At 40.2% G+C, this 24897-nt stretch overlaps 1 protein-coding gene across 9 annotated transcripts in view; it reads right to left on the minus strand.

The window, feature by feature from the left end:
• FAT3 (FAT atypical cadherin 3) overlaps positions 1-24897 on the minus strand; it is a 422304-nt gene that overhangs the window by 25140 nt on the left and 372267 nt on the right. For all 9 annotated transcript variants that reach the window (XM_064505138.1, XM_064505137.1, XM_026109215.2 and 6 more), the window contains 6 exons: positions 22850-22993; positions 21641-21838; positions 18327-19125; positions 10121-10255; positions 9051-9208; positions 626-1094 (listed from right to left, as the gene is read on the minus strand). In XM_064505138.1, coding sequence (XP_064361208.1) covers positions 626-1094; positions 9051-9208; positions 10121-10255; positions 18327-19125; positions 21641-21838; positions 22850-22993 — 1903 coding nt within the window. The remainder of the gene's footprint in view (positions 1-625; positions 1095-9050; positions 9209-10120; positions 10256-18326; positions 19126-21640; positions 21839-22849; positions 22994-24897) is intronic.

The following is a 24897-nucleotide window of genomic DNA, read 5'->3' on the forward strand; positions in this document are numbered from 1 at the left end:
ATATAACCATTGCACAGGAGCTCTGACATAAGCACTATTTAAATCAACACCCTGTAAACTTTGGATAGCATTACTTAGACCTTGAAGCATTCTGGCCTCCAAGGAAGGTGCAGAATGCACTTCTGGGGGGTTTATAATGGTGCGGACTCACTATTTTACACACAGACATGTAATCAAACTACTCACTCACAAAAGGACCAAGGTGTTTGTGGACAGCTCAGTAATTATTTGTGACAGCTTCAGAAACACAGAAGGGCAACAGCACAGTTACATCTGTGACGGACATTAGAAATCACCATCTTTGTGCACAACCTTCGATGCTGTAAATGAATCCTAAAAAATGCAGCTAAGCATTACAGTAATTGTAATTCTACTGGTTTCTATATAAACAGAATTATATTAACAGCCAACAAATCAAATTCCTTCTTCAACACTAATGCAACGAGAAGGGTCAATGCTTCACTGTTGCTTATAGAGCAAACGGCTTTTACACAGTTGCAATACCTAGCACAGTTTTAGAGAGTTTGTGAGATTTTTCAAGTACGTTGCTGCATAAAACCATCTCTGACAATAAACTGTAGGGGAAAAAAGGGGTGAAAGATAAAAGGTAATGCAAAATATTTACCACCAGATGGCACGCTCGTACAGGTCCCACCGTTCTGGCACGGATGCCTCTCGCAGGCGTCAGGGTAGAGAACACAGCCAAGCTTTAGTTCGGTCAGGCCAACCACTTCTGCAAAGCTGCTGCGCTTGTTCTGGAGCGGCAGTTCATTGTTATTTAGGACAACTGAATCCAGGCAGCCTTGAAAGCCACTCAAGACCTGTGTTGTTCTCTTGTCCGTCAGGCTCCGGACGTTATCCACTTGGACCTGGGCTCCAAAATACACAGAGCTATCTGTGCTCAGAGTCTGGAAATACAGGGGGGCTTTGCGGCGCTCCACGTAACTGTCATCGAGGGACAAGCTCGTGAAATTGCGGTTCAGCTCCAGGAAGACCGAATGCCAATTTCCGTCATTAACAGCCCTGCCAGAAATTCCCAGGATTCCCGGGCCACTTCCACAGTCCAACTGGAACCACAGTTTGCCATCCACAATCTGCGAGAGGAAAACAAAAATCAAAGTGCTTCAGACATTCGCACATCTCATAACACATTCTCAGACCGAATCCGCAAACCTAGAAGACTTCTAGACCATCTCTATACAGCGTTAAAGCTGCTCTCCTGCATAACACTAAAATTGCAAAATGTAACTTTATCATCAGACTTAAACATAATGTGATAAACATAAGCCTACCTAGAATATACCCAAAGCCTATCACTGTAGACAAACTGTAGAAATATAAACACACAATCCATGAGAGGACTAGGAAAATGGTGTATCTCATTGAATAGGGCATAGGCTGGAGGACCCAAGTTCTGCTCTCGGCTCTGCTGCTAACCAGTCCTGTTCCCCTGGGCAAGTCCCTCCATCTGTCTGTGCTCTGTGTTTCTGCTCCCAGCAGTCGGTGCTGCTGAACGGGCAGCTCTTCGGGGCAAGGAACCACCTCTTGCTGTTTGAGAGATACTTGAGACAAATGATTAGTGGCTGTGCTTGAGCAAGTGATTGCTGCCTTCCACTAGGGATGTTACGTGCTCTGGTAACGTACACGTCCTGTGTCTCCGTAACTTTGTTGAGTATCTCACCAAGGCATGTACTTTTCCCTAAATGCTGTAAATTCAGTTCCTCTTTTGATCAACATGAAGCTTCTGGCTGGCCAAAGGTCAGTTATATTCCACGGATGCTAGAACTATCCACTCTGTGCATACTTTGCAGATGCTGTAAGGTGGCTTTTACTTTTCTTCTTTTCCTCGTATTTATGCTGGGTTCAGGGCTTTAGAAAGATTGTTATGATTTCTCACTCTCCCTCCTGCTCCTCACCCAGGTGGGTGATGGTAAAGGGAAAGCAGCTGAGGAGCACTAGGCCATAGGGGAGGTGGAGCACTGGAGGGGAATGGGAAATACCTATCCTTGTCATTTAATCTGTCCATGTCTCAGCTTTAAAATCAGGATGGTCCTTCTGTCCCTAAAAGGGAAAGTCTAAAAGCAAAATCAGTCTAGGATTGCAAGGGGGCACACAAAATTGGTGATGAGAGCTGATACAAATACCCATAGAGAGAAAGATGTGAAGCTGAGGCTTGGGTCTCCTTGAATTGGAAGCCCTCATGAAGGGAGAATTCATGCCAGCTGCTGGGGCAGGCTAAATGTAGAGTGAGGGAAAGGGTATAGAGTGCTGTTTTTCTCATTAGCAGTTTACCCAAAGATTTTAGGTTTCTCTAACAGATGGCAGATAAGTTTAAAATGGCTGACAGAGTTAGGAGATAATTTCTTATGACATGTTAATTGGATTGAAGCTTTCTGAAAGCTCTTGCAAATATTTTACCTTTATGTCATGCTCTAGGAAGCATTTATTCCTGCAAGCCTCATCTGAAGACAGTTCTGTCCCATTATTTATCCCCCTGTAAAGTTCAGGTGCTGCATCCTTTTGCAGCCTTCCTCACAGGATACACTGCGCTCTGCACCAGTTTACTCAATGCAACTGCTCTCCTTCAGCTTCATCCTTCTCAAAGGATGCTCTGTTGAGGGCTGACTAGAGCTTGCTCCAACTCCCTCCTTCCAGGTACTGAACAGACCCACCACAAAAGCTAGTGAAAATACAAAGGACAGGCTCACTTTTTTCTGCTGCAGAGTAAATGGTAGGGGAGAGGAAGCTGTTCTTAGCGATTGGACCTATCTATGCAAAGGATAGAAGAATCAAAATGTCCTCCTCTGTACAGAGTTGCCACAGCTGTCAAAGAGTCATGGGCCAAAAATGCAAAAACTTACTAGAGCTTTAGTAGCCCACTAAACTGGCATAGCTAAGGCAGATGTGAGGATGCTGCCTCATGTCCATCTGTCTTTGGCTTTCTAGCCTGAATGACTGCATACTTGTTTTAATGGTGTTAGCTGGAGATATCCTTTGGCATGGGTCTGAACCAGTGCTCAAACTCATCTCTGCCACCTGTGATGTGGCTTGAAGGTAAATGGTCAATCCACATAAGCAAACCATGCTCGCATAGTCTCCAGCAAGTAAATGTTTGAGATCTTACGCCTCACTCCAGATAAAGAAATCTTGATCTACAGTCTGAGTAATTTTTGTCATTTCCTGGTGCTTAAGCCCTACACTTTGACTGAACGTGAGTCTGCGTAATACATTAAAGCAAAGGTTCCCCTTGGTATTATTTCTATTACTATTACTACTAGTATTTTACTGCCCTTGGAGATTCACAAAACTATCTGGAAGAAAGCTAAGGGTAAAATCTTCAGTTCTAATCATCTGTGTACTTCCTTTCTCTCTTTCCAGACCTCAGTCTTATGACCAGCTGAATTTGAATTGGTCTGTAACCTCAAGTAGATCTATTCCAAGTCACAGCAGACAGTCGTGGTGTCAACCACAGCACTCCACCGCTTCACAACTGCTTGGATGGGGCAGGCATGGAAATGGCTAAGCAGGTGACCAGCTACTCAGGAATGCCAACTACCCATCTAGTCTGCATGGCATGAATGGTGAGTAGCATGCAGAAAGAGCCAGAAGAAAAGAGCAAGAATTTGCCCCTGCTATGGGCAGCTGGTTATTTTGAAGTCCTTGACCTGTAGAACATCATGAAATTGAGAAGAAATAAGATCTACAATTGTAATATAACATGCTTGAGGGATGAATGTTGTTTGTTATGTTGTACTTCTACAGCTCAATTAAAAAAAGCTAATGGGTATACAGAAAAATAAGTCTGGATTCACTTTTCATTAAAAAATCATTTCTCATAGGACTCAAAACTCAGCTGTAAACTATTTCTGTAGATTGAAATTGGGCCTATTAAAGCATCTGCTCAGGAGGAATCTTGGTAAAAAAGATATCCTGATAAAGTGAGCCAGTGGTTCTCCAGAGATGAAGCAATAGCTTATTTTCTCCCTGTGCAACAAAACAGTCCACAAAACTTTAAGGTGCTGCTCAGAAAGTGTGGTCTGGTTCGATACGATTACAAATCACACTGAAAAATGCATGCCAACATATTACGCTTTGAAAAACAGCTATCATCGGATAAGCAGTTACCTTGCTTCTTACTCTAAAGGTTTTTACTATAAAAACTGTTCTTCTACTGATTGTATATAATATACATTTACCTCCCCAAAGGCTACTTATACCCTGAAGAACCCACTGCCTGCATGCCTATTACCCCTATTCACAGAACATGCTTTTCCAATTATCTTGCTAAATGCAGCACAAATATGAGCACCTGGGATAAATATTACACCATTTATATATGGGAATCCATGATTTAAAAGATTTACCATAAAAATGTTTTATACATCTTCCTTTCTTTCTCATCCATTTTTATTTCTTTTCACCAGCAGATGATCTGAGATACACAGTAAATATATATTATCTGAAATTTTATGTCCCCTTCTTTTTATTAAAAAAAGCACTAGTAACCCCCACTTTGGGCTAGACTGAAAGCCAGGAAGGATGGTCCAACACTTACAGTACTAGCCTAGCATATGATAGATATGCATGGGAAAACATACTGTCCAACAGTCCTCCTCTGAGCTCTCACGCAAGTCATTAGTTTCAGGTCTCCATCAGTAACACAGGGATAACGTCATTTCCCTACCTCACACCACTGCTTTATGGATAAATGCATTAAAGACTGTGACATGCCCAGATGCCCGTAGTGATGGGGCCATAAAAAGACTTTAATTAATCAGGCAGCCATAGGCCTTGCTGTGGTGGGGCAGGGAGGTAATATCTCCTGCTGGAACTGTGCTTCTAGCAGGAGGAGTAAAAGTAGGAGCTGCCTGTGATGAGTGAGTGGCCAAAAGGGCTGGAGTCTTGGCTGTATAGCAGCTGTCCTGGCTGACCAGGGAGGAGAGGGGTCCTCCACTCAAAGGAGTGAAACAATGTCTTCACTCCTAAGCATGGAGAATTGGACCATTGATCTTCAATTCAGCAATTAATCCCCGGTGTTCTTGTCATTCCTAGAAATCCCTGTGATGTGAGAGGCACTGTTTCATGCTCAAAGCAGGCTCTTAAATTAGAGCCTAAACTTCAGTATCAAGAAAAACTGAGATTTACCTTAATTTCTGACTAAATGAGGAACATGCAAGCAAATATTACAAAATCAACTGACAGACCAGTGCTCGTGTCCAGGCTCAGCAGTTATTCAAACAACAAACTCATAGTGGGACAGCTGGTCTGACTGACAGTTGGCAGTATCAGACCCTCAGTGCAGAACAGGACTTCTGACACTTTTTTTTCCAGCTACATGACACAACAAGGCAGAGAGCTCACGTTCCTCTGGCTTACAGCAGAGAGGTACAAACTCTGCAACCCATTGCTGGTGTCAGCCGATGACTCTGGCAGAGACCCTCCCTACACAGATGAAAGGGTGACACTGCTTCACCTTAGGTGGGCAGAGAATTCCCACCAAGCTCACAGCTGGCTGCCTCTCAAAGCTTCCCGGGCTCAGTTGCAGTATCTCTCATCACAGATATTAGGACAGTGGTGTCAGTGCCTACTTCACATGTATGCTATCACAGACGCAACATTCCTCACCTATATAAAATGGGCAGAGAAGTACAAAGAACAGAGAAGGCTCCAAAAGGTGATACAATCTGTTACATTTCAAGAGTTTCACTCAATGAGCAAAACAGAGCCAAACACATATTGTAAATTATATTAGAATATTAGTCTGGCTAAGATGTTTGGCTAACATCCATATTTGTATATCAACATAAGTAATAAAATGATCAAACGGTTCTTCTGAGACCACCTTAGGCTGACATAGTCCATCTGCAGTCATACACCATGGATATAGCACATTGCCTACTAATCTATCTGGGGAAATATTTCGTTAGCTGAATTACACTTCACATTCGTTTGTGTAAAACGGTATATTTAATTAAAATACTACTCGTTTCAACTCCAGCCATAACTGGGATCATATCCAAGCTTCAGTCTTATCCAGCATAAGCCATGCAGCAGTAATGCATTAAAATGTAGAATATACACTTAACTAAGCCATGCAAAGTTTCACATTAGCTGCCTGGACTGAAGAACATATGTTTGCCTTTTACTATTTAACACCTATGTTTCCAGCAGGAGGGGAAAGTCTTTCCTTACCTATTTTTAAATCTTTAAATTTTGCAAAATTAGTGGAATCTAAATTATACTCCTTGACAAACAAAATACATTTGGGGATTCTCTTCTTGAGTGGCCTTATGTTTTAAATTGTTAACTTTTATTTTACCCAGATAGATACTACATAAGAGAAAAAGAAACGGTGACACCACAGCACATGTAATCTTTCCAAAAGACAAAAAAAGACTAGTGACCTGCATCTCATTTTGCTCCAATTGTCTTAAAAGTAAGAGCACACAGCTAAAAGAATGGCCGGTCTTTCTAAATTGATGGATGAGTTGCTTTATTTGAAACAGCTGAATAAATAACATCCATATTATATTGGATCAACACAGCGTAGCTAGTAGGCTTTCAGCAAAGTAGTAGACAAGCAGTTTGCTCTGTGGAATTGATTATTCATCCAAGAAGGACATTGTGTTATGATTATGAAATATTCCCATCCCTAGAGTTATCACAAATGTATGAGCTTCCAAAATTAAGCTGGTCATTTAAACACTGAAAACCATACTGCCGCATTAATTTTTAAATAGACTGCAATGGGGGAGACTTGCCTAAAAAATCAATGCCACGATAGGCCCCAATAGTGTTGCTGTTTTCAGCATACTCTCCCATGGCATCCTACTATGTGGTGGATCTAAAATTCTTCCATCTCTACCTTTGTTTGGTGCTGAATGCTCTTGTGCTGAGCCCTTTGGTGTTAATCCGTCAAGATGCTTAAGTACAAGCTTAAAATTAAGTTATGTGAGTAGTTCCAATTGCCTTCAAATACAGGAAGTTAAGCAAGTGATTAAGTGCCTTGCTGGAGTGGTGCCAGAGTGCTCACAAGAGCACAGGATCCCATCCTTTATCCTCTATTTGGAAAGCATCTCCTCATGTTTAATTTAATTGAAAGCAATGCTCAAATGGTAACAACTTCACATTTATAGACCTCTAATTAATTTACCTAATGGCCTCATTTCTGAGCACCTCCCTATCTCACAACTTACATACCTGTTTCAATAGCAGTTTCCTGACCAAGTGCCTATGATTAGGACACTTCTTTAGGTGGAAAGCAGTGTGAGCTCAGCATTTCAGCCCTGTGTAGGCCTGGACACACCTCCCACTTTGTGGCTGAAGATACTAACCAGGTTGCTACAGGAACAGAGGTGGGAGGAGAGGGAAGGAGCAAGGCTGGGAATTAACTCATTCTAGCTAGGCATATTCTCAGCATATATTTAAGGCAAACTTTAAGGGATGCCTGGATTTCAAATAGGCTTAGATGGTTGGCTTAGCCAAAGTAACTGTGATCCGGGTACTCTTTGTATTAAACAATTCAGAACAAAAGAAGCCCAGGATAGGGAGAGGGCTTTTGTCCTGAACAAAGCCCTACTAAAGTTACAGTTCAGTTTGCATTTCACTTTGGCCACCTCACCAAAACAGAGATTAGTGTTTTTACTTCCATCCACACCTTCCTTAAAATTAGGAATAATAATAACAGTAACAAAACTTTTAACAATCTTTTCCATTAAGATTGGGTAGAAAGACATGCTTGCAGTGCAGTGTCCACGCTTTTAGAATATTTGAAATAAAATATCATCTAGAACAGACTGTTTTTGCAAAACCATGTAGTGCAGCCTTGAGCTGCTGGACTCCTTAATCATCATAGCTCTAAGCTCTAATAAACTAAATTCTCCTATAATCATTCTAACACTATTTCAGTCTGCCTTTGTATGGTCTCCTACTGTTTTCAAGTGGCATCTTTCACCAGAGCCATTTGTTTTTTGCTGAGTATTTTTCAAAATTAAATTGTGACATTACATGCCCATATATATGAAAAGCAACCATGATGAGGACTTCAAAGAAAGTCGTCAAGCCTTTGGTTTTGTTTTGTTTTCTTGAACAAAAAGTACATTAAAAACTCCAAACAATGGCTTTCTATATATCTCAAGCAGGGCTTAATTATGTCTCATACAAATCTGAGAAATGCTGAGGTTCTCTAGTGAATGAAAGACATAGTACTCCTGCTCATGAAATATTTTAGCATAACAGCCATGAAATTATTTGTTGCCCATTAATAATTGATCTTGCAATTTTAACATTACCTAAGCATTCAGCCAAAAGAAATCTAAAGATTGCAAATACAGACACAAAAGGCTCTGTGCTCTTTCTTCCATTACTGAATTACAGGACAAGATCAAGTTATGAAGTCTTCATTTTGCTCTTCAGAGGCTCTAGCAGACATACTATATATGCAGGCTCTTGGACGAGTCCATTGCTCCCTTTCCATCCAGCAGATATTTGCCATTTCACAGAAAATGAACAACTAAAATGCATGGAGAGCTTATCCATCCAATGTGCCTCTCTACCTACCCCTTGCCCCTCTTGAAAAATAAGCTTGGTTCATGGAGTGAAAAAATCCTCATATTCAGTAGGAGACACATTCTGAGCAGTTGGTTTCTGGAATTTACAGTAGTGAAGGCATATTCTCTAATCACAGGATGGACACAGGGGAAGAACGGCTATTTCAGCATGTGTGGTTTTGACTGTGCAATCATATAAATGGCCAAATCTTACATCTTGTGCAGACTGGCTCTCGCATGCAGACACACATACTGTTCCTATAACGAACAGCACCCAATGGAGCATTTTCCAAGTAAACTACTACTAACAAGCTGCTTTTTTGATTGTTGTTGTTGCTGCCATTGTCAAAATTGCTGTTTTTCCCTGTTACCATGAAACAGATCAGACTTCATCTTCTAAATCTACAGCTGAAATGAGAACAACATTCCCCAAACCAAGAGCCAACAGAAAACATATAATCAAGAAAAATAGCTGTGGAAAAGATAGGTTATTTTAATTACCTTCAGAATTATACAGGGATTCGCTCTGGTGTACATTATAATCCCATTGCTTTGCAGGGTTCGCAGACGTAGAGCCAACTTGAATTCCTCTTTCTTGCTATTTTCAGACACTCGGTATTTAATGTAACTATTCCCAGCAAAGCTAAGGGAAGTGTGGCCTGAAATAAACATTTTGAAAACACACATTCTTTCATTGATACATGAAATAATTCTACAACTGTCAAGTTAATTAAAGAAATTATAGAGCTAATGAGAATGTTTAGGAAGAAACTTAGAAATAAAACCCAACTTTGATGGGGAAGAGAGCTTGGACTTACTGCAAACACACATTCCATTTCCAAGGAAAATTATTTCTGAAGGGATAAGATCTATTTCTTCATACTTCTATAAGAAAGAGGGATTTCTCCAACTATTCAGCACTCATAATGTTATCTCCCCCTGGAGGCATCTAACTGATAACAGAGGGAGTCAAAGATGACCATGCCTCTACCTCAGGCAGTTGAATTTGGGGTATAAAGTTGGGCTGGCAGATGCCAGTCAAACGCGTCCAAGGAGCACGGAAATAGCATGTGCCCTCTGTCAGGCAGTCCAGGATTCACTGAAGTCAATGGAAAGGCTCCACTCCACTGGGCTCTTTGAATCCTATGGAATAACACAGCTGAAGAGAACGAACAAAAGGCCTGAAACTTTCTGTTCAGGATTGTGTAGTGTTTTCATTAATAAAGTTTGGAATTTTTTGTAATCTCAGTCATAAGTACAAGACTTAATTAGAGCTTTGCCCATGGCAGGAAAACATCTGGCAGAGCAGCCTCCAGGAAAAGTCCTGTTTTCTCAATGGCCTGTTTTACTGATTTGGGATTCCCAGTGGAAACTGGATCATGGTCTTCCTACAGGGCCATAGCTGTAAAGCCAATTCTTTTACAAGGCTTATAAATAGATGCCCTGAGTGCCAGTGCTGAGAAGTGTTAAGCACTTCCATTGACTTCAGTGGCAACTCTACCGGCAAATTGACAATGGCAGCACTTTGTCGCTCAAGTATATCCCCTTTTACTCTACTGTGTGCTGTGCACCTGAGCATTCGCCAAGCTTTCCTGGTGGGCACTGGCAGATGAAAGGTCTTCGGTTAGCTTCATACCCCACACACTGCATATCCCCTGGACATGGCTTCTCCAGACAAGGATCGTTAGACCCAGGACACAGCCCTCCTGCAATAAATTAAAGTATTATTAGAGATACAATGTAAAAAAACATTCTCTTTAGCAATACAGAGATGAAATGAAGACACCTATTGATCTCACACTTAAATACAAGCCAAGCATGGCTTAAGAATAATAAAAATTATTAAAATCTTCAGGGAAGAGATGCCCTTCAGACAAGTACTTAGCAAAACAATTATGGTTCTTCTCCAAAGGCTGCCATAGGACCCATGGTAATGTATTATAAAAAACAACTATTTTGATCAATAACTGGTTCATAATTGGTGTGACCATCAGGCCGGTGATTTGCTCACAAATCCTCGTGTGCAGAGAATTTAGGGATATGAGAAAACAAATGACCTGGAGCTACACATTTCCCTTTGCACCCGCACACCCATGTGAAGTGAGTTTAGGGAGACAGCAGAGCTCCTTAGGAGACAAAATGTGGAATGGCCATTCCTAAGCTGTACACTGAAAGAGGAGTTTTCATCCTTGTAATAGATCAAAAGGCAGATTAAAAGGCAGAGGCAGACTTCCCGAGTCTCCACGGTCCTCCTGACTTTTCTCAGATCTCACATCCTATTGTGCACCTTGCCCAGGCTGCAAAAAGTATAACCTCCTTTTTTCTGAATGTAACTACACAAGTCCCATTGCATCTGGACCTCCATATGTCCAGGTAAGAGTTTGCTTTGGACACTAAGAACTTAAAGTGAAGAACCTTTTAAAATCAAAAATAATTTGACTGGATTTCTTGACATTACCTAATTGAAAAAAGAAAACGCTTAATAGTTTAAACAGCTAATTACAATTTACAATTATAAATTGGGCAAAATATTACCTCCTTTTGTATTTGGGGAAGAGCATAATTTCGATGAAATTACTTGAATGCTATTAGTTGTTCTGTCCTAAAGATTTTTTAATAGTATGGAAACTAATCTTGAATTTGGAGCTTCTAACTTCCTAAAGGAAGTGATCTAAAGCGACAAACAAATACCATTTTTTTAAGCTGCTTAAAATACTTCTGTATCATGCAAAAACTTCAAGGTACTTCAAAACTGCCTAAATTCTTAACACTTAACAAATCCTGGGGTTTGGATAAAGATTTCTATTTAACATTTTCAGTTTCTCTAAAGAAATCTATTTAGATTGCCCCGTTCTTAAAAGATGTATAAACACTGTCTACAATAATGCAAAGGACAATACAACTATTAATGGTTAATACATCAATTCTTAGCTACTCCCACAATGGCGAGCTTTTTATTGGTTGCTATAAAGAACTTAGTACATGTAGGATCAGGTTCTACTTTTGGATGTCTGTGTAAGGCATCTATGGAAGTACAGGCCGGTAAGTGCAGAAAAAAGGCATTCCTACCCTTGTTTTTGTTGATTTGCAGCCACGGTTTGAACATAGGGAGAGTCAGTTGCTGAGAATGCACAGGCTTATCTTCCTTTGCTCATCAGATTCATTTATTTAAAGCCATACAGACAAGTGATGATTTTAGTGATAAGAAGTCAGCACCTCCCTACCTGCCAGTTTTTGAATATTGGGTGTTCTTGTTTGTGGCAGAGCATTAATGTTAGTCAAACACTTATCTATCTTTTGAGCACATGTACTTCATTTACAATTTATAAAGGAAGAAATCAACCTGTAACAGAGGAAATCTCCTACAGTAATGGAAGAAAGAGTCTTATTGCTCTTATACTTCAGTACAAGCCAAGCATGGCTAAGACTAAGTGTAGCTGAAATTACCTGGCACTCTAAGTATTTTGTGGAAAAAGAAAAATTACTACTGTAGATTTCAAAGTGGACATGGGCTGACTACAAATATGGCAAGGACTGTAAATGTCTAGCTTGATGTACAGCACAGCCAATTTAATCTTTAACATCCTCCCCTCCTTTGTCAAACATTTGTTTGAGAGGTCTGTGCAGTAAATGATTTACAGTACTGCCTGTAGCGTTGTTAGAAAATGATGCATAGCAATCTTTATTAATCAGTTTACCAGGTTACATTAACAGGAATAACAGCAGCAATATACAGTTACATTCTAAGTCCTATAGAATCAAGAAACAAATGTCATTTAATAGGGTTTTGCACTATAAAATTATATTCTATGGAAATCTAAGGTCTACAGAATTTAACTGAGAATGTGATGCTTTCTATAGCTGTTTTTTAAACTGATTCTCCAGAATTTGATAATGTGCAACAGTTATTTGTTAAATTATATCATGTGGTTAAATAGTCTATAGGCTGGCTTGTGATCTCCTTGGTTCTGTAGGCCATTTTAATTCATCTTTTTTTGACGAATATACAGCACACCACTGTATATCTCTTCTCTGAACACACTTAAGCCTTATGCAAGGTTGTAATTCAAGTGAGCCTCTCTGTAGCTGACAAACAGACAAGTCATTTGTACAAAACCCCCACAGCTTGTCAGTATGTAGCAGAAAGGGACAGTGAGATTTCAGAACTTTTTGCAAATTTTCACAACCCCTAACCTAGGATTGTATCTTTGACATCCAGCAATAAAGCAGTAGCTTACTTTGCTATCAATCTCTGCCAGGTTTTTAGCTGATTCAGACTCTGATTTGTACTTCAGAGTTATTATTCCACAGTCAAAAAATACATGGAAAGCAGTGAACGTATTCAGTATAACTGAAGAGATACTAAAGAACTGCTTATCTTGGCAGGCCAAGAACAGTTCTTTTAGGTAAACTACAAGTAAATCAACTTTTTATTTTTCCTGCTGTAGACAGATTTCATAGCTGTCACAAAAGTTTTAAAATATTCAGACTGGGGAGAAGAAATGCTTTATGCCTGTCTGTATGGTTATAAGTACATAAGCTACAAATCTGCATTATTGCACTGCCTCAGCTAACACGCATTTTCAGGCTGATTTCACAACTGTGCTGAGCAAAATTGTGAAATCGTTCAAGGTTATGTTGTCCACATCAAAGATTTACGGCTTGAGTTTAAATAAAATTATTTTAATGTTGCATTTCCACTCCAAAGAACAGTCTATTGGCCATTCAATAAGAGATTCAGGACATATGGATTTGGATTGATCTCTTTTTCCTGTAGGCAAGTCCAGAAAATCCATGGTATTCCCATGAAACTCACATTAGTATTAATAAAGCTGCTCTCTACAAGATGTCACATAGACACACGGGGCTAGTGTCAACCAGTATACGACAGGAAAAGGTAGAATAGGCCCACTTTATTTTGACTGATCACCTTCAATTTAATGCTCTAAAAGAAAGTAGAAGTATTATAGTGTCCCCACCAGTATATCGAGGAAGAAAACACTCTTTCCTTACTACATGAGACACTACTTAATTCCAGTACCTCTAACGAAGGATCACTTCTAGGAACGTAAACATAATTTGAAAATTGAATGACTTAACAATTGTAACTTGAGTCTTGGGATATTTGGTGTGTTTCAGTGAGCCTAGTCTCCTGAATCCATATGAAGATCAAAAAATAGTCTATTTCTCTTGGCTGCAGAGAAAAGTTTGTAAGGTGACTCCTGAAGGTTAGAGCTCCAGAAAGCAAATAAAGCAAAACTCTGAACTGCTATTTTTAAAACAATCTAATGATCATTTTTGAAGGGAAGAAATAGCCAGCTCACAATACTTGAATGGTTGGTTAGCTGCCATTTGTTTTTATTTTTGGAGTGTGGTGACCATGTATTGTAAGCAGCAATTAGAGTATATGAGTGCAAATACTACAAAATTGGTTCTCCACAAGTCTACCATGGATTAAAGTCAGCTCAAGGGCCCGTGGAACACATTCTGCTGCACTGTTCGGACATGCTGTTCAGTATGTGCTAATGAACCAGTTTCTGTCCCAACCTTAGAAGAACCGGCCAAGACATCTGACCTATTCCATTCCTTCCTTGATCAAACTTCCCTTCAGTCCCCCTACATGACACAGTGCGTTCCACTCTCCTTGATCCTCCAGTCATGCCTCCACTTCAAATTTCAGCTCTCCCAGTTTCTATACAAGATTGTGCATTCCCAGTGTGGGCCTTAAAAGGGGAGAAAAATTTCTCCTTATACATCTCAAAAGTGCAGAGCTATAAGGGTTACAGTCAAATCAATGAAATCTGTCAGATTTATCTGTAGCTCTTTGTTTCCAAGCACAGTCAGGGCATCTTTTTCTTCAGCTTTCCTGGCTATTTTGCCAGAACAACTCAGATGCATTAGTATGTATGTGCTTCTTGAAAATGGGAAGAGCTGTGGGAGTTCAGGATCCTGGTATTAGCACTTGAGTTCTACAGATATGAATTTAGGTTCCCCTTACCAAACCCAGAAAAACACCTGAGACTCCTTAAGAGGTACTGTGTATTCTGAGGAGCTGAGGATACAGACCAACTCTTAAAATGCGGTCCTATATTAAAAGCAGATCTTATAATGCCTCACAGTCTACGATTTTTTTTTTTGTTATAACATTCCCAAAATGCTAGAAGAAGAGGCTTCATAAAGTCTAAATTCCCTGGTTTCACAAGAAAGTGGTCCAAGACTGCTATTCACCAGATTAATAACATGGATGCGAGTGTCTGCATTTTCACAGAACACTTTTGGGTCTATTAGAAAAAATTCTTTCGAACTACTAAGCCAGAACCATATTAAACACTGGAAATGGATTTCATCTCATCTAACTTTAGGGCATGATTCATCTGACTGATTTTAGACATCTAGGGAGAAATGTATCACATCATTAAAAATACCTCATTCTTTCCACTGTCTGGAAATGGGGCCTGGAGTGACCATCTCAGAAAAAGATATATACCCGCATTTATCAAGATGAATCCCATCCAGCCCTGTCCCATAAACATATTAATGTAATCTTGCTTTTGTAAGATTACAATAAAGAAAGACTTTATAGCAAAGCAGTCCCAACAAAACCAACCTGCTTCTTCCCTCTGTCTTAAATTGGAAAAAAATTACTTTGCAACAATAAAAAAAATGAAATAGATTTTTGCTTCTGAAACATGAGAATGTCATGAGAAGTATTTACAGGAATATACTTATTCTGGTCCTCCTGCCTCCATTTCCCACAAGCACTGACAGATGTTTGCATACCTTATGTCATATGATGGGAGACTGGCAATTGCATAGCTCCCATATCCACACTGGAAAAAGCCCCAGTTTGTTATAATACGTTTCATACAAACACAAGCAAAAGGGCCAGAAATCTGAGGAGACAGTCTGTTATTGGAAAACAATTTAGTTCAATTTTATTGATTTTAAGGGCTTAGATTGATGCATCTGAACTTTCGAACTTTTCCTTCCTGAACTGAGCTGCTGATCTTCAGAGGTTCACACGTGCCCTGCTTTACAGTCTCTCTGTATTTTCACGTTAGATAACTCCGTTCACAAAGGTAATCTAGGTAAGTTATGCACAGCTGGCATGCATAAATTGTGCACATCTGTGACATCTGCCAGTGGGAAAAACACTCCAAGTACGATACATATTTCAGGAATGAGTCAATTAGCTCAAACTCAAACTTTCTGGGTCATAATTGAATTGGATCAGTGAAAACATATGCAATGTTTTAATGGGTTTTTCATATTTCAAGCTATCAATATTTACTGGACTAAATCATGAAACTATGCTAGGAACAAAGGAAGCATAATCCTTATATTATATCGATTCTGTCTTGCTAATGCTGTCTTTCTAAAGGAGCCGTGAGAAATCTACTATAGTATTTTGTGCTCTTTTTCCTGTTTTGCTGTATTTATGCGCATGGATGAAAACTACTGATGAAAGGCAGTATTCAGATTTTTCTAACTCTTTTATTGGGCCTAGTCCTTAGCATTCATGAAAGCAGGACTATACATAGGTTCTCTGATCAGTATCTCCCCAGAAGTCTGTGTTATGTCCTGTGTGATAAAACCCAGTGTGTATTTGTGTATTTACAAAAATACCAGAACATTTCTTGCGGCTCCTTTAACTGGAAACATTAGAAGAGGCTGCAGCATTAACTAATGTGGAGAAAGGCAAAACATGGACTTCCTACTTTCTACCGAGATCTCTTATCTCTGTGCAAGTAATAGGCACGAAGACTTTCATCTATCTGGTAGCTAACTGTATTATTTAATCAGCAGCTCTGGTCACATTTTTGTTACAGGCTGGACGGTGGGCTAGACATGCACAAAACCCACCCAAGGCTTTTGGGCACTGCTCTGCCTAATTTTCAGATTCTTGCGGAATGGCCATGGAAAATCAGCACAAAGCTGCTCAAACTGCAGCCCCGGGAACTCTTCAAACGCTCCGGCTGACCAAGGCAGCGCCTACTGCAGCTGCTCTCATCCGGTAATCTTCACGGCCATGATCAATGGCCCAGGGGCTATGGACCACAGACAGCCTGCAAAACAACACTGCCTTTGGAGCAGCCTGTAATCAATTCTGAGGATTGACTGGGGCATGACAGAAAAATTTGGAAATCACAGCCCTAACTAAATTTTTATGCTTCCAGGGCAAACTTGCTGGGCAGGGAGGAAGAAGGAGACCTGCTGCATCAGAACTGCACACCTATTTCAAAGTCCTTTTTTGGATCTAAGCTAAAAGATCATGAGAGCTACTTCCTATCAGTATCCGAAGGGAATATACACCATTATTGATTTTAAAAAGCTGCATAACTAGGAGTAGTGAAATGAAATGAAAAACAGCACAAATTTTGGCTACCAGGAAAATAATTTCTGACAGAGAGGACTAGTATCTCTACAGAGATGAGGATTTGCAATTTCTTGATATGTAAATGAGACAAAGCTATGACTTAAAGAATATACGAAGTGTTTTGCAGAGAATGATCCTGTACTGGCTGCAGGACTTGGCTGGAGGATATTGCAGCATTGGTCCTTTCAAACTCGTGAAAATCCCTTTTTAATTCAGAGCCTTTTATGTGCAACAAAATGCCAATTATTGTTATGCTCTATGCAATCTCTTCCAAACTTTTAACACTATTATTTAAAAATTGACTAGATACTCTGCTCTGTAATGTACATAATTCTCAGATGCAGAATTCTCACATTTTCACAGAACTGAACTTTAAGGCATTATTATTCATATGCTGCAGGATACGATTTCTGGTTAAGTTTTATGCATTAGGGCCTATTTTCATCCTTGCTGAAAGACATGAAGTCCTGCTGACTGCTAGAGAAGAAAAGGCTGGTTACTGAGAGACATGATTACTGAGTTCGTATATTTGTGTGTGTGTGTGTGTGTGTGTGTGTGTGTGTGTGCGCACGTGTACGTGCATGTGTGCACACGCATGCTTAAGTTGAGGGAGATTTAGATGTATTGATTTTAAAGCAGTTTCTTTCTCTGCACAGAAAGGAAGTGGAATGAGGAGCAAATAGCTTGGCAAACAAAAGAAACAGAGCTATTATTGTAACTGCCTGAGGTTTTATAGTCAAAGTACAGAATCATAAGGAAGATTAGCTCCCTAGTGTATCTGTCATATATGCTCATGTGCAATCTCTGCAAAACTATGGGACAGCCTGAAACCCGGCCAAAGCCCCACACTGTTGCCTACTGCAGCGTTAAAGGTCAGGAACGGTCCCTGCTCTCAATTACTTAATAAAAATACTTCACCCGCTTCCACTCCTCTCTGCGAAAATGGACTGGAAAAGGCCTTTTCCCCTGTATTGCTCAGGTCAGAAGTCCTCTTCCCTGAAAACTGCTGGCACATCACTAAACACCACATCGCTCTGCTACGACCGCACTTCAGGTTTATTCTAGTATTGGCAGAGAGTGAGTGGGAAACACTCTTCCCTCTCCTCTGCCTTCCTCTCCTCTTCCTTTCCCTCCCCTGGAAAGTTTGTTGATGGCTCTCATTACAGAGCCTCCAGGAAAGCAGTCTTTGTCGTAAAAGGCCAAAGTTCATCAACTTCCATTTACATCAGTAAACATGAACAATTCTTCCTGAGCCTGAGAAATCAATTCCCACAATACATCAGCCAATTGTGCTTTAACTTGCTGAATTGAAATGCCCCTTCTAATCTGCATCAGAGGAATAAAAATGATCCTATCACATAATGCGGAAAGATGGGAGCTGAAGAGGGAGCAGTACTCACCATTGCACATGCAGCGCACATTTCTGTAAAAGCGGGGGCACACAAAACTAATTCGTGCCGTGCTATAGGTCATCAGAGAATGTGAATCAATAGACAGACTTTGCTCACAGTGTTGTTCCTGACAATCCAGTCCAGAACAATTCTTCTCCAAGATAGCAGAAATACGAATCACATTTTCCAAGTGTCTCCTTGCATTGGTAAGCTTCTGAATCAAATAGGCAGGCTTATAAAAAGCACCATTGTGCATCTGAACTGCAAACAGCATGTCAAGCTGATTGCTGCCTGCCACAGGCTGAATACTGATGATATGTAGGCTGTCTTGTTTTTGGGAGAGCACTGCATTTCGTAAGGTCCGCCTGAACCCGTGCATGTGAAGGCCCACAAAATCTTCTGGGGAAACATTGTCAAAACGGATGGTGACTGCGTTCTGCAGCATTTCTTGTATCAATTGTTCAACATGGACCACAACATCTATGGGTACTTGGAACCGGCCATCACTGACAGAGACATTCAGGATGTACTTGCCATCATCCAGTCCTCCAAGGGCAATGATTTTCCCATCATGGCTGTTAACCTTGAACAGACTTTTCTGCTCTGATTTTAGTGTGTATGTGAGGACATCATATACATCCTGATCTGTGGCATGAATTTTCCCAATGACTCCCCCTGGAAAATCATCTTCCATGGTCACAATGAAAATCTCCAGTGGAATGGCAGTCGGTTTGTGAATGCTCTCTTCAATAACCCGCACCTGAATGTAGGTGTGGGAAACCTGTTGAGGCTTCCCGGAGTCCTTCGCCTAATGTAATTGGGGGGGGGAAGAAAGAAAAAAATCAAAAGACAAACACACATATATAACACAGGCAAAAATCGTAGCTCATTGCTATATATGTTTTCATAGCATCAGTAATTCTGAAGAGCTCTCAAAAGAGCTTCCCAAATGCACTTGCTAAATACATATGTAAGGAAATGTCTCAGCAATCTCTAGCAGTGGAACTTCTAAACTCTTTAGGGAAGTGAAGATATCTTATCCAAGTGGATTGCAGAGAGAAATGTGTCAGTAGAATCTGTCATTACTCAAAATGACATGCTCCCAAGATCACACAGCCATCACCTGTCTTCTTCGCAGTAGAGCCATTTGAATGCGGCATATTCTGCAGCCAGAGTTTGGGCTCAGTTCCACTGGAGACAAAAGACTGAAGCCTAGTGAAACACCAGCAGCAATTTCTGCAGTGCTTGGTGTGCTCCAAAGTGCTTCAAACTCTGTTTAGCTTATGTGAATATGAGAGAGCTCAGAGTTTTTCCAAAGTACTCTGTACTACTTTACCTGAAGGAGTGAAGAAACATGTTGAAATAAATAAAATTTACCACCCTCCAAAAATGAAAAAGGGTGCCTGTGCTATTGCTAACAACAAAATATGAGAGTGGCACTGCACTTGGACAGATGACTCTGTGACCCAGAGCACACATGATAGCATCATTTGTACTTCTTTATAGAGAATAAAAGAGCAAGTATAACAAAAAAAACAAGGCCATCTTGACAGAATGGAGTGCAAACTTGAATAAATGTCCTTTTCCTGCACTAAGAAAAAATGTTTCATTGAACTCACTATTCAGGTATATTAGTCCACACACTTCTTTGCTTCAGAGATGAACGGATGACTAAAAATACACTGGGCACAGTGGGCACAGATGTATCACAAATCCCAAGATCTTATCTGATATTTGGACACAGGAAGGAAAATTTACAAGCTGAAGAAATGAATGTAGGATGGTGATACCAATTAGGTACATCACTACAAAAGGATTAGTAAGGTTTCAGAGACTCTAAAGATCTTTCCTCCTCACTCCTAACAGGACTGGATGGGGGAATTTTAGACCAGATTTTATGCATGTGTGGACACACACACACACAACACGCGCATGAACAGAGATTATCTCCCATCTTTTTTTAAATTTAAATTTTACTTTTTAAGAAACACAACACAGAGAAGGAGCCTGATGGTGGAAAGGAGGAAGAAACACTCTAGTGCTCATGAACGGACAGAAACATTGGCATAGTCTATACACAACAGCAAATTATTAAAAATATTTTCATCACAGAAATCCCTAAAGAAAATAATATTGGGAGGAGTTAGACCTCCACAATCCAACAGCAGAGTTTCCTAAAGATTTTGGTTCATCTTAGACATTGTGGTTTGCCTTGTATTTCATTTATATGACATACTTAATCTATATAGCTAGAAGATGCTGCTGAAATTTAGTTCACTTGCCCACTTTTGGCTATACTGGAACTTCGCCCAGCAAATTGTCCTGAAAATAGGATATTTTAGCATGAAAGCATGGTGAGCATGAAAAGTGAGGTTCTTCATTTTCCTACTAAGGCTCAAAAAAATTGGTTACGGGAATATTTAATGGCAAAATGCAAAAATGTTACTTTGATTTGAACTGTTAACTAGCATTAGAGCCTATAATTTTTAAATTGGAACTAACTTAGGAAGTTACTGCTACAAATACCATTAAATGTGATGATAAAGGACTAGTCAGGCTATATTTAGAAAAATTTACTACTATCAAGAAAGTGCAGGAAGCCTGAATTTTGGAATGAGATTACAGGACCATGTCCCTTTTCAATGAAGAGTTGTAGTTCATTCCCTAGACTTGTATATTTAGTGAACTCTACTGTTTTTTCTCTGGAAAAGCTGAGAAATGTGGACAAATTACTTTTTGATTTACTGTTTTTTATAATCAAAATTATTCTGGTTACAAAGTTCCTCAACAAAGACTCTAGAACTAAGTTTGAGCTGGATTTCTATTACAGGTCTTATTTTCACATTCTTTTAAAAGCTAAGTTGACCTTGGAAAGGTGACTTCATGAATTCTTGGTAGGCTTCCAAAAATTTATGATTAAATTTATGACTTAAAAGCAGAAGTGATTTTAATTCCTAGAACAATATTTTGCTGTCACTCGTTTTGTGGTGTATTTATATGTATATAATGTATTTTTGCTTATTTTCCTCTCTTAGCTATAGAAAAAAAGATGAAAATCTTAAATCATAACGGCTGCTGCTCAGGAAATCCATTTCACGGGGAGAAAATTGGAAAGGTGGCTGGCTACCTATTTATATTTATATGAAATTGGGTTTAAGGACATCAAAGGAAATATACTATACTGTGCACTTGTAAAGTCTAATGCATGGTATTTACTCACAGAATAAAGTCAATTAAAACCAAGCCATACAGGCAATGTACAGATGACCTGCCACTGCATGGGTTTTCTTTGTTTCTGTGTAAGTGCAAAAAAATAACCATACCTGCACACAAAGCACATATTCAGTTGCAACCATGTGCTTGAAGATGACTGCAGATCTCAAGATGCCATGAGGGTCCAGCGAAAACTCCTCCTCTTCATTGCCAGTTAGGATGGTGAAGGTGAAAGGGGGGCCATTGTGAAAAGAGTCTTTGTCTGTCACTACCAGCTGCAAAATGCTTGTGCCCACTGGTTTATTTTCCTTTACACATATACACAGTGCATAAAGAGAAGGATTAAAATGATACATCTCATCACAATGATAAAACACCAAGTTTTGCTATCAAGAATATTCAAATGAATGCTGTTTGTCCAACATGACACTGCACTGTGGCATTTATTGTGAACTGCTTGCAGTCCTACTGGATCTATTTAGGACAGACTAAACAGTAAGCCTCGCACCCTAAGCAAGGTCTGAGGCACCCTCCCAGCGTCCCCACAGAGACTCTGTGCTCAGCAAGTGCCCTTGGTGCCCTGAGGAAATCATGAGACAGCCCTGTACACCTCCCTGCTGATGCAAGCCTGAACTTCCTTGGTGCAAAGGCAACAGAAACAGGTCAACGTAAGACCAGCTCAGCCAGCCTCCACTCCCCCACAAAACCCAGAACACCCCAGACCCCAGAACTCCAGCACTGCCTTCATTAGTGCGATTGATTTGCTGCAGAAGTCACTCAGTTATGGTGAGACAGACCTGCCTTTGAGCTTTTCACAGCTACTTGTCTAAAAAGCAGAAACTCTACCCAGAGCGTGGAAAAGGGAATTTCAAGGGCTCCACTCACTCTCCTCCTTTATCCTTTGCATCGCATCACTCCTGAGCTGGAAGGACCTGAGACCTCATTTATCATTTCAGCCAATTCTTTGTCTGGGGAAGGGGTGATCACTTCCCTCTCAGGAGGGATGTAGAGTATGAGATGGCAGCTGGGGCTGCTGCAGAGTGGCAGAGATGGGGAAAGGGGAGAATTTTTGAGGCTAGAGTAAATTTTCTGGCACAACAGGGATGAACACTAAAATGTGTGACAGATGCTGAGATCTCAGGGAACCTCAGTAAACAGAAACTTATCAAAGAGTTAAGAAAGACAGGTTTAGCCTTTTCTTTAAATAAGATCATTTGATACATCTTTGGCAGATAAATCATCAAAAGCTATTTAAGTAAAAGCAAATGCTTTCATATTTTAAAGGTCAGAGAAGTTTTTGATGTGCAGGATGAACTTACTTGAATTACCGCTGTATAGTTAGCAGGAGTAAATACAGGGCTATTATCATTCACATCAGAAATGTCTACGTTGACCGTTACAGATGATGACAAAGGAGGGACGCCACTGTCTCTTGCCTGAATAACTAACGAATAACCAGATATCTGCAGAAAGGTGAAAACATTAAATCAATGTGAAAGCGGTCCTAAATTTTAATGTATGTTCTTACATCCAACGAACCACCTACCATTTTCTAAGGAAAGCTGTCTGGCTCCATTACTTTCCCTGCCCTTTGAATAACATTATCCTGTTTATTGCCACACTGTGTCCCAAACTCTGTTTTATAAGGCTATCAACAAACCTAACTCCTTCACTGTATTAAAATAACCGTAACAGATGATGCATACCTGAAACAAAGAGACAAACAGAAAAAAAACCCAAAACAACCCCCCCGCCCGCCTTGCATTTTCAGCTTTCCTAGGTGTCAGCTGGAATATGCAACCTGATTGTATTTATCTTATGGTTGGTTTCCAAGATAATATATAAATCACTTATTAAAGCAAGCCTCAATTTGACACACTATTTCTAACATGGTGATGGAGAACCAAGATAAAGCTTACAGGCAGGTGGCTTAAATATACTGGGAAACATTTGGGATTACTAGGGACAACACAGTCTCTGTAGCAACAGGATATTATCTTCCATTCAGTAGAAGATAAGGGTTTTTTGAGCCTAGTTGTTAGCAACAGCCAAAAACTGCTCATCATTATGTGGGCAGCTCAGCATAGTTCCACTTGCTAACACCCATGGGGAACTTCACCCTCTATATCCATGCGTCCCTGTGTGTGAGATGTGAGTGTATGTGACAATTCAGAAAATTTGTCTATGCACAGCTTATGGATGACAGTTTGATTTTATGAACTGCATCCTTATGTTGGCCTCCTTATGTCTTATGACTGTCTTTTACTGTATATTGCTTCATGCTCCCAAGGGAGTGCTGCTGACATTATCTGCCCATGAATCCTTCTTGGTTGGAGAGAACAAAAGATTAACTGCATTCTAGATAAAAAACACCCTCCTCCAACCTCTTGGGGTTGGGGGCTGGAAAGGGGGAACACTAAGTCCCCACAGAGGAGAACAAAGTAGTGCTAAAAGCACTTTGTAGGGGTGGGGAGGGAATCCAAAGGGATACAGAAATAAAAGACATTTGGATAGCAGGGCAGAATACAGGCTAAGCTTAAAACAAGGGGTCTCTCTGGGGTGTAGGACCAAGCTAATGAAAAAGTGAACAAGTTTTCTGAGGGGTGTAGTAAAGACTGCGATTTGGTAGGGATGTAATAGCAGTGGGGGGGGGGGGGAAGAATCTTGGGCTACTGAAAGGAGTCAATCTAAGCTTTATTTTTTTCCTTTAGGGTTCTATATTTCTTATGCTAGCTAAAGTCAAGATTGACAGTTGTGTGGGGCCTTTTTTAAATTTTGTGTGTGTTTGCTTTCATTCGCACATATTGCAGAAAGGTACATGGCAAAACTCAAGATTTCCCAGAATTAGAGCTGTGGAAATGAGTTCCCTTAAACGACTGAAGAAACCTGTGAGTCAGCAATGCCTTTGGCGATCTACAGCAGATGAGGCATCATGTCTCATTCTCCCCAAAGGAGTCAGAAGCACCTGAGTCCACAAAATGTGCCAAGGAGGCAAAGAAAAAGACAATATTACAGCCTGTTTTAACCAAGGGAAACTTAGGAGCATGCAGATCTAACAGAGCTGGTCTTAAACACACACACAGGCTGGGTGAAGGTGAATGTGTATGTGTCTGTACACACACATACATGCATATACTTCACACCTATGACAAAGGCAGAAACTAAATAAATGCAAATTAAGAATTTAAGCCTATGCATTTAAGAATAATATCTCATAGCAAAGAACATGCACAGCCATTGTCATTTCTTTGTCTCTGACAATCTGTAGTAAAGTTATTCTGCCAGGAGAATACCAAACATAGACAAATTAATCCTGCCTTCATGATCATATAGGAAGGATATGTGCCTCTGTTTTAAACAGCGGCCA

The sequence above is a fragment of the Dromaius novaehollandiae genome, chromosome 1 (genome assembly GCF_036370855.1).
Source record: "Dromaius novaehollandiae isolate bDroNov1 chromosome 1, bDroNov1.hap1, whole genome shotgun sequence".
In the NCBI taxonomy this organism is placed as follows: domain Eukaryota; kingdom Metazoa; phylum Chordata; class Aves; order Casuariiformes; family Dromaiidae; genus Dromaius; species Dromaius novaehollandiae.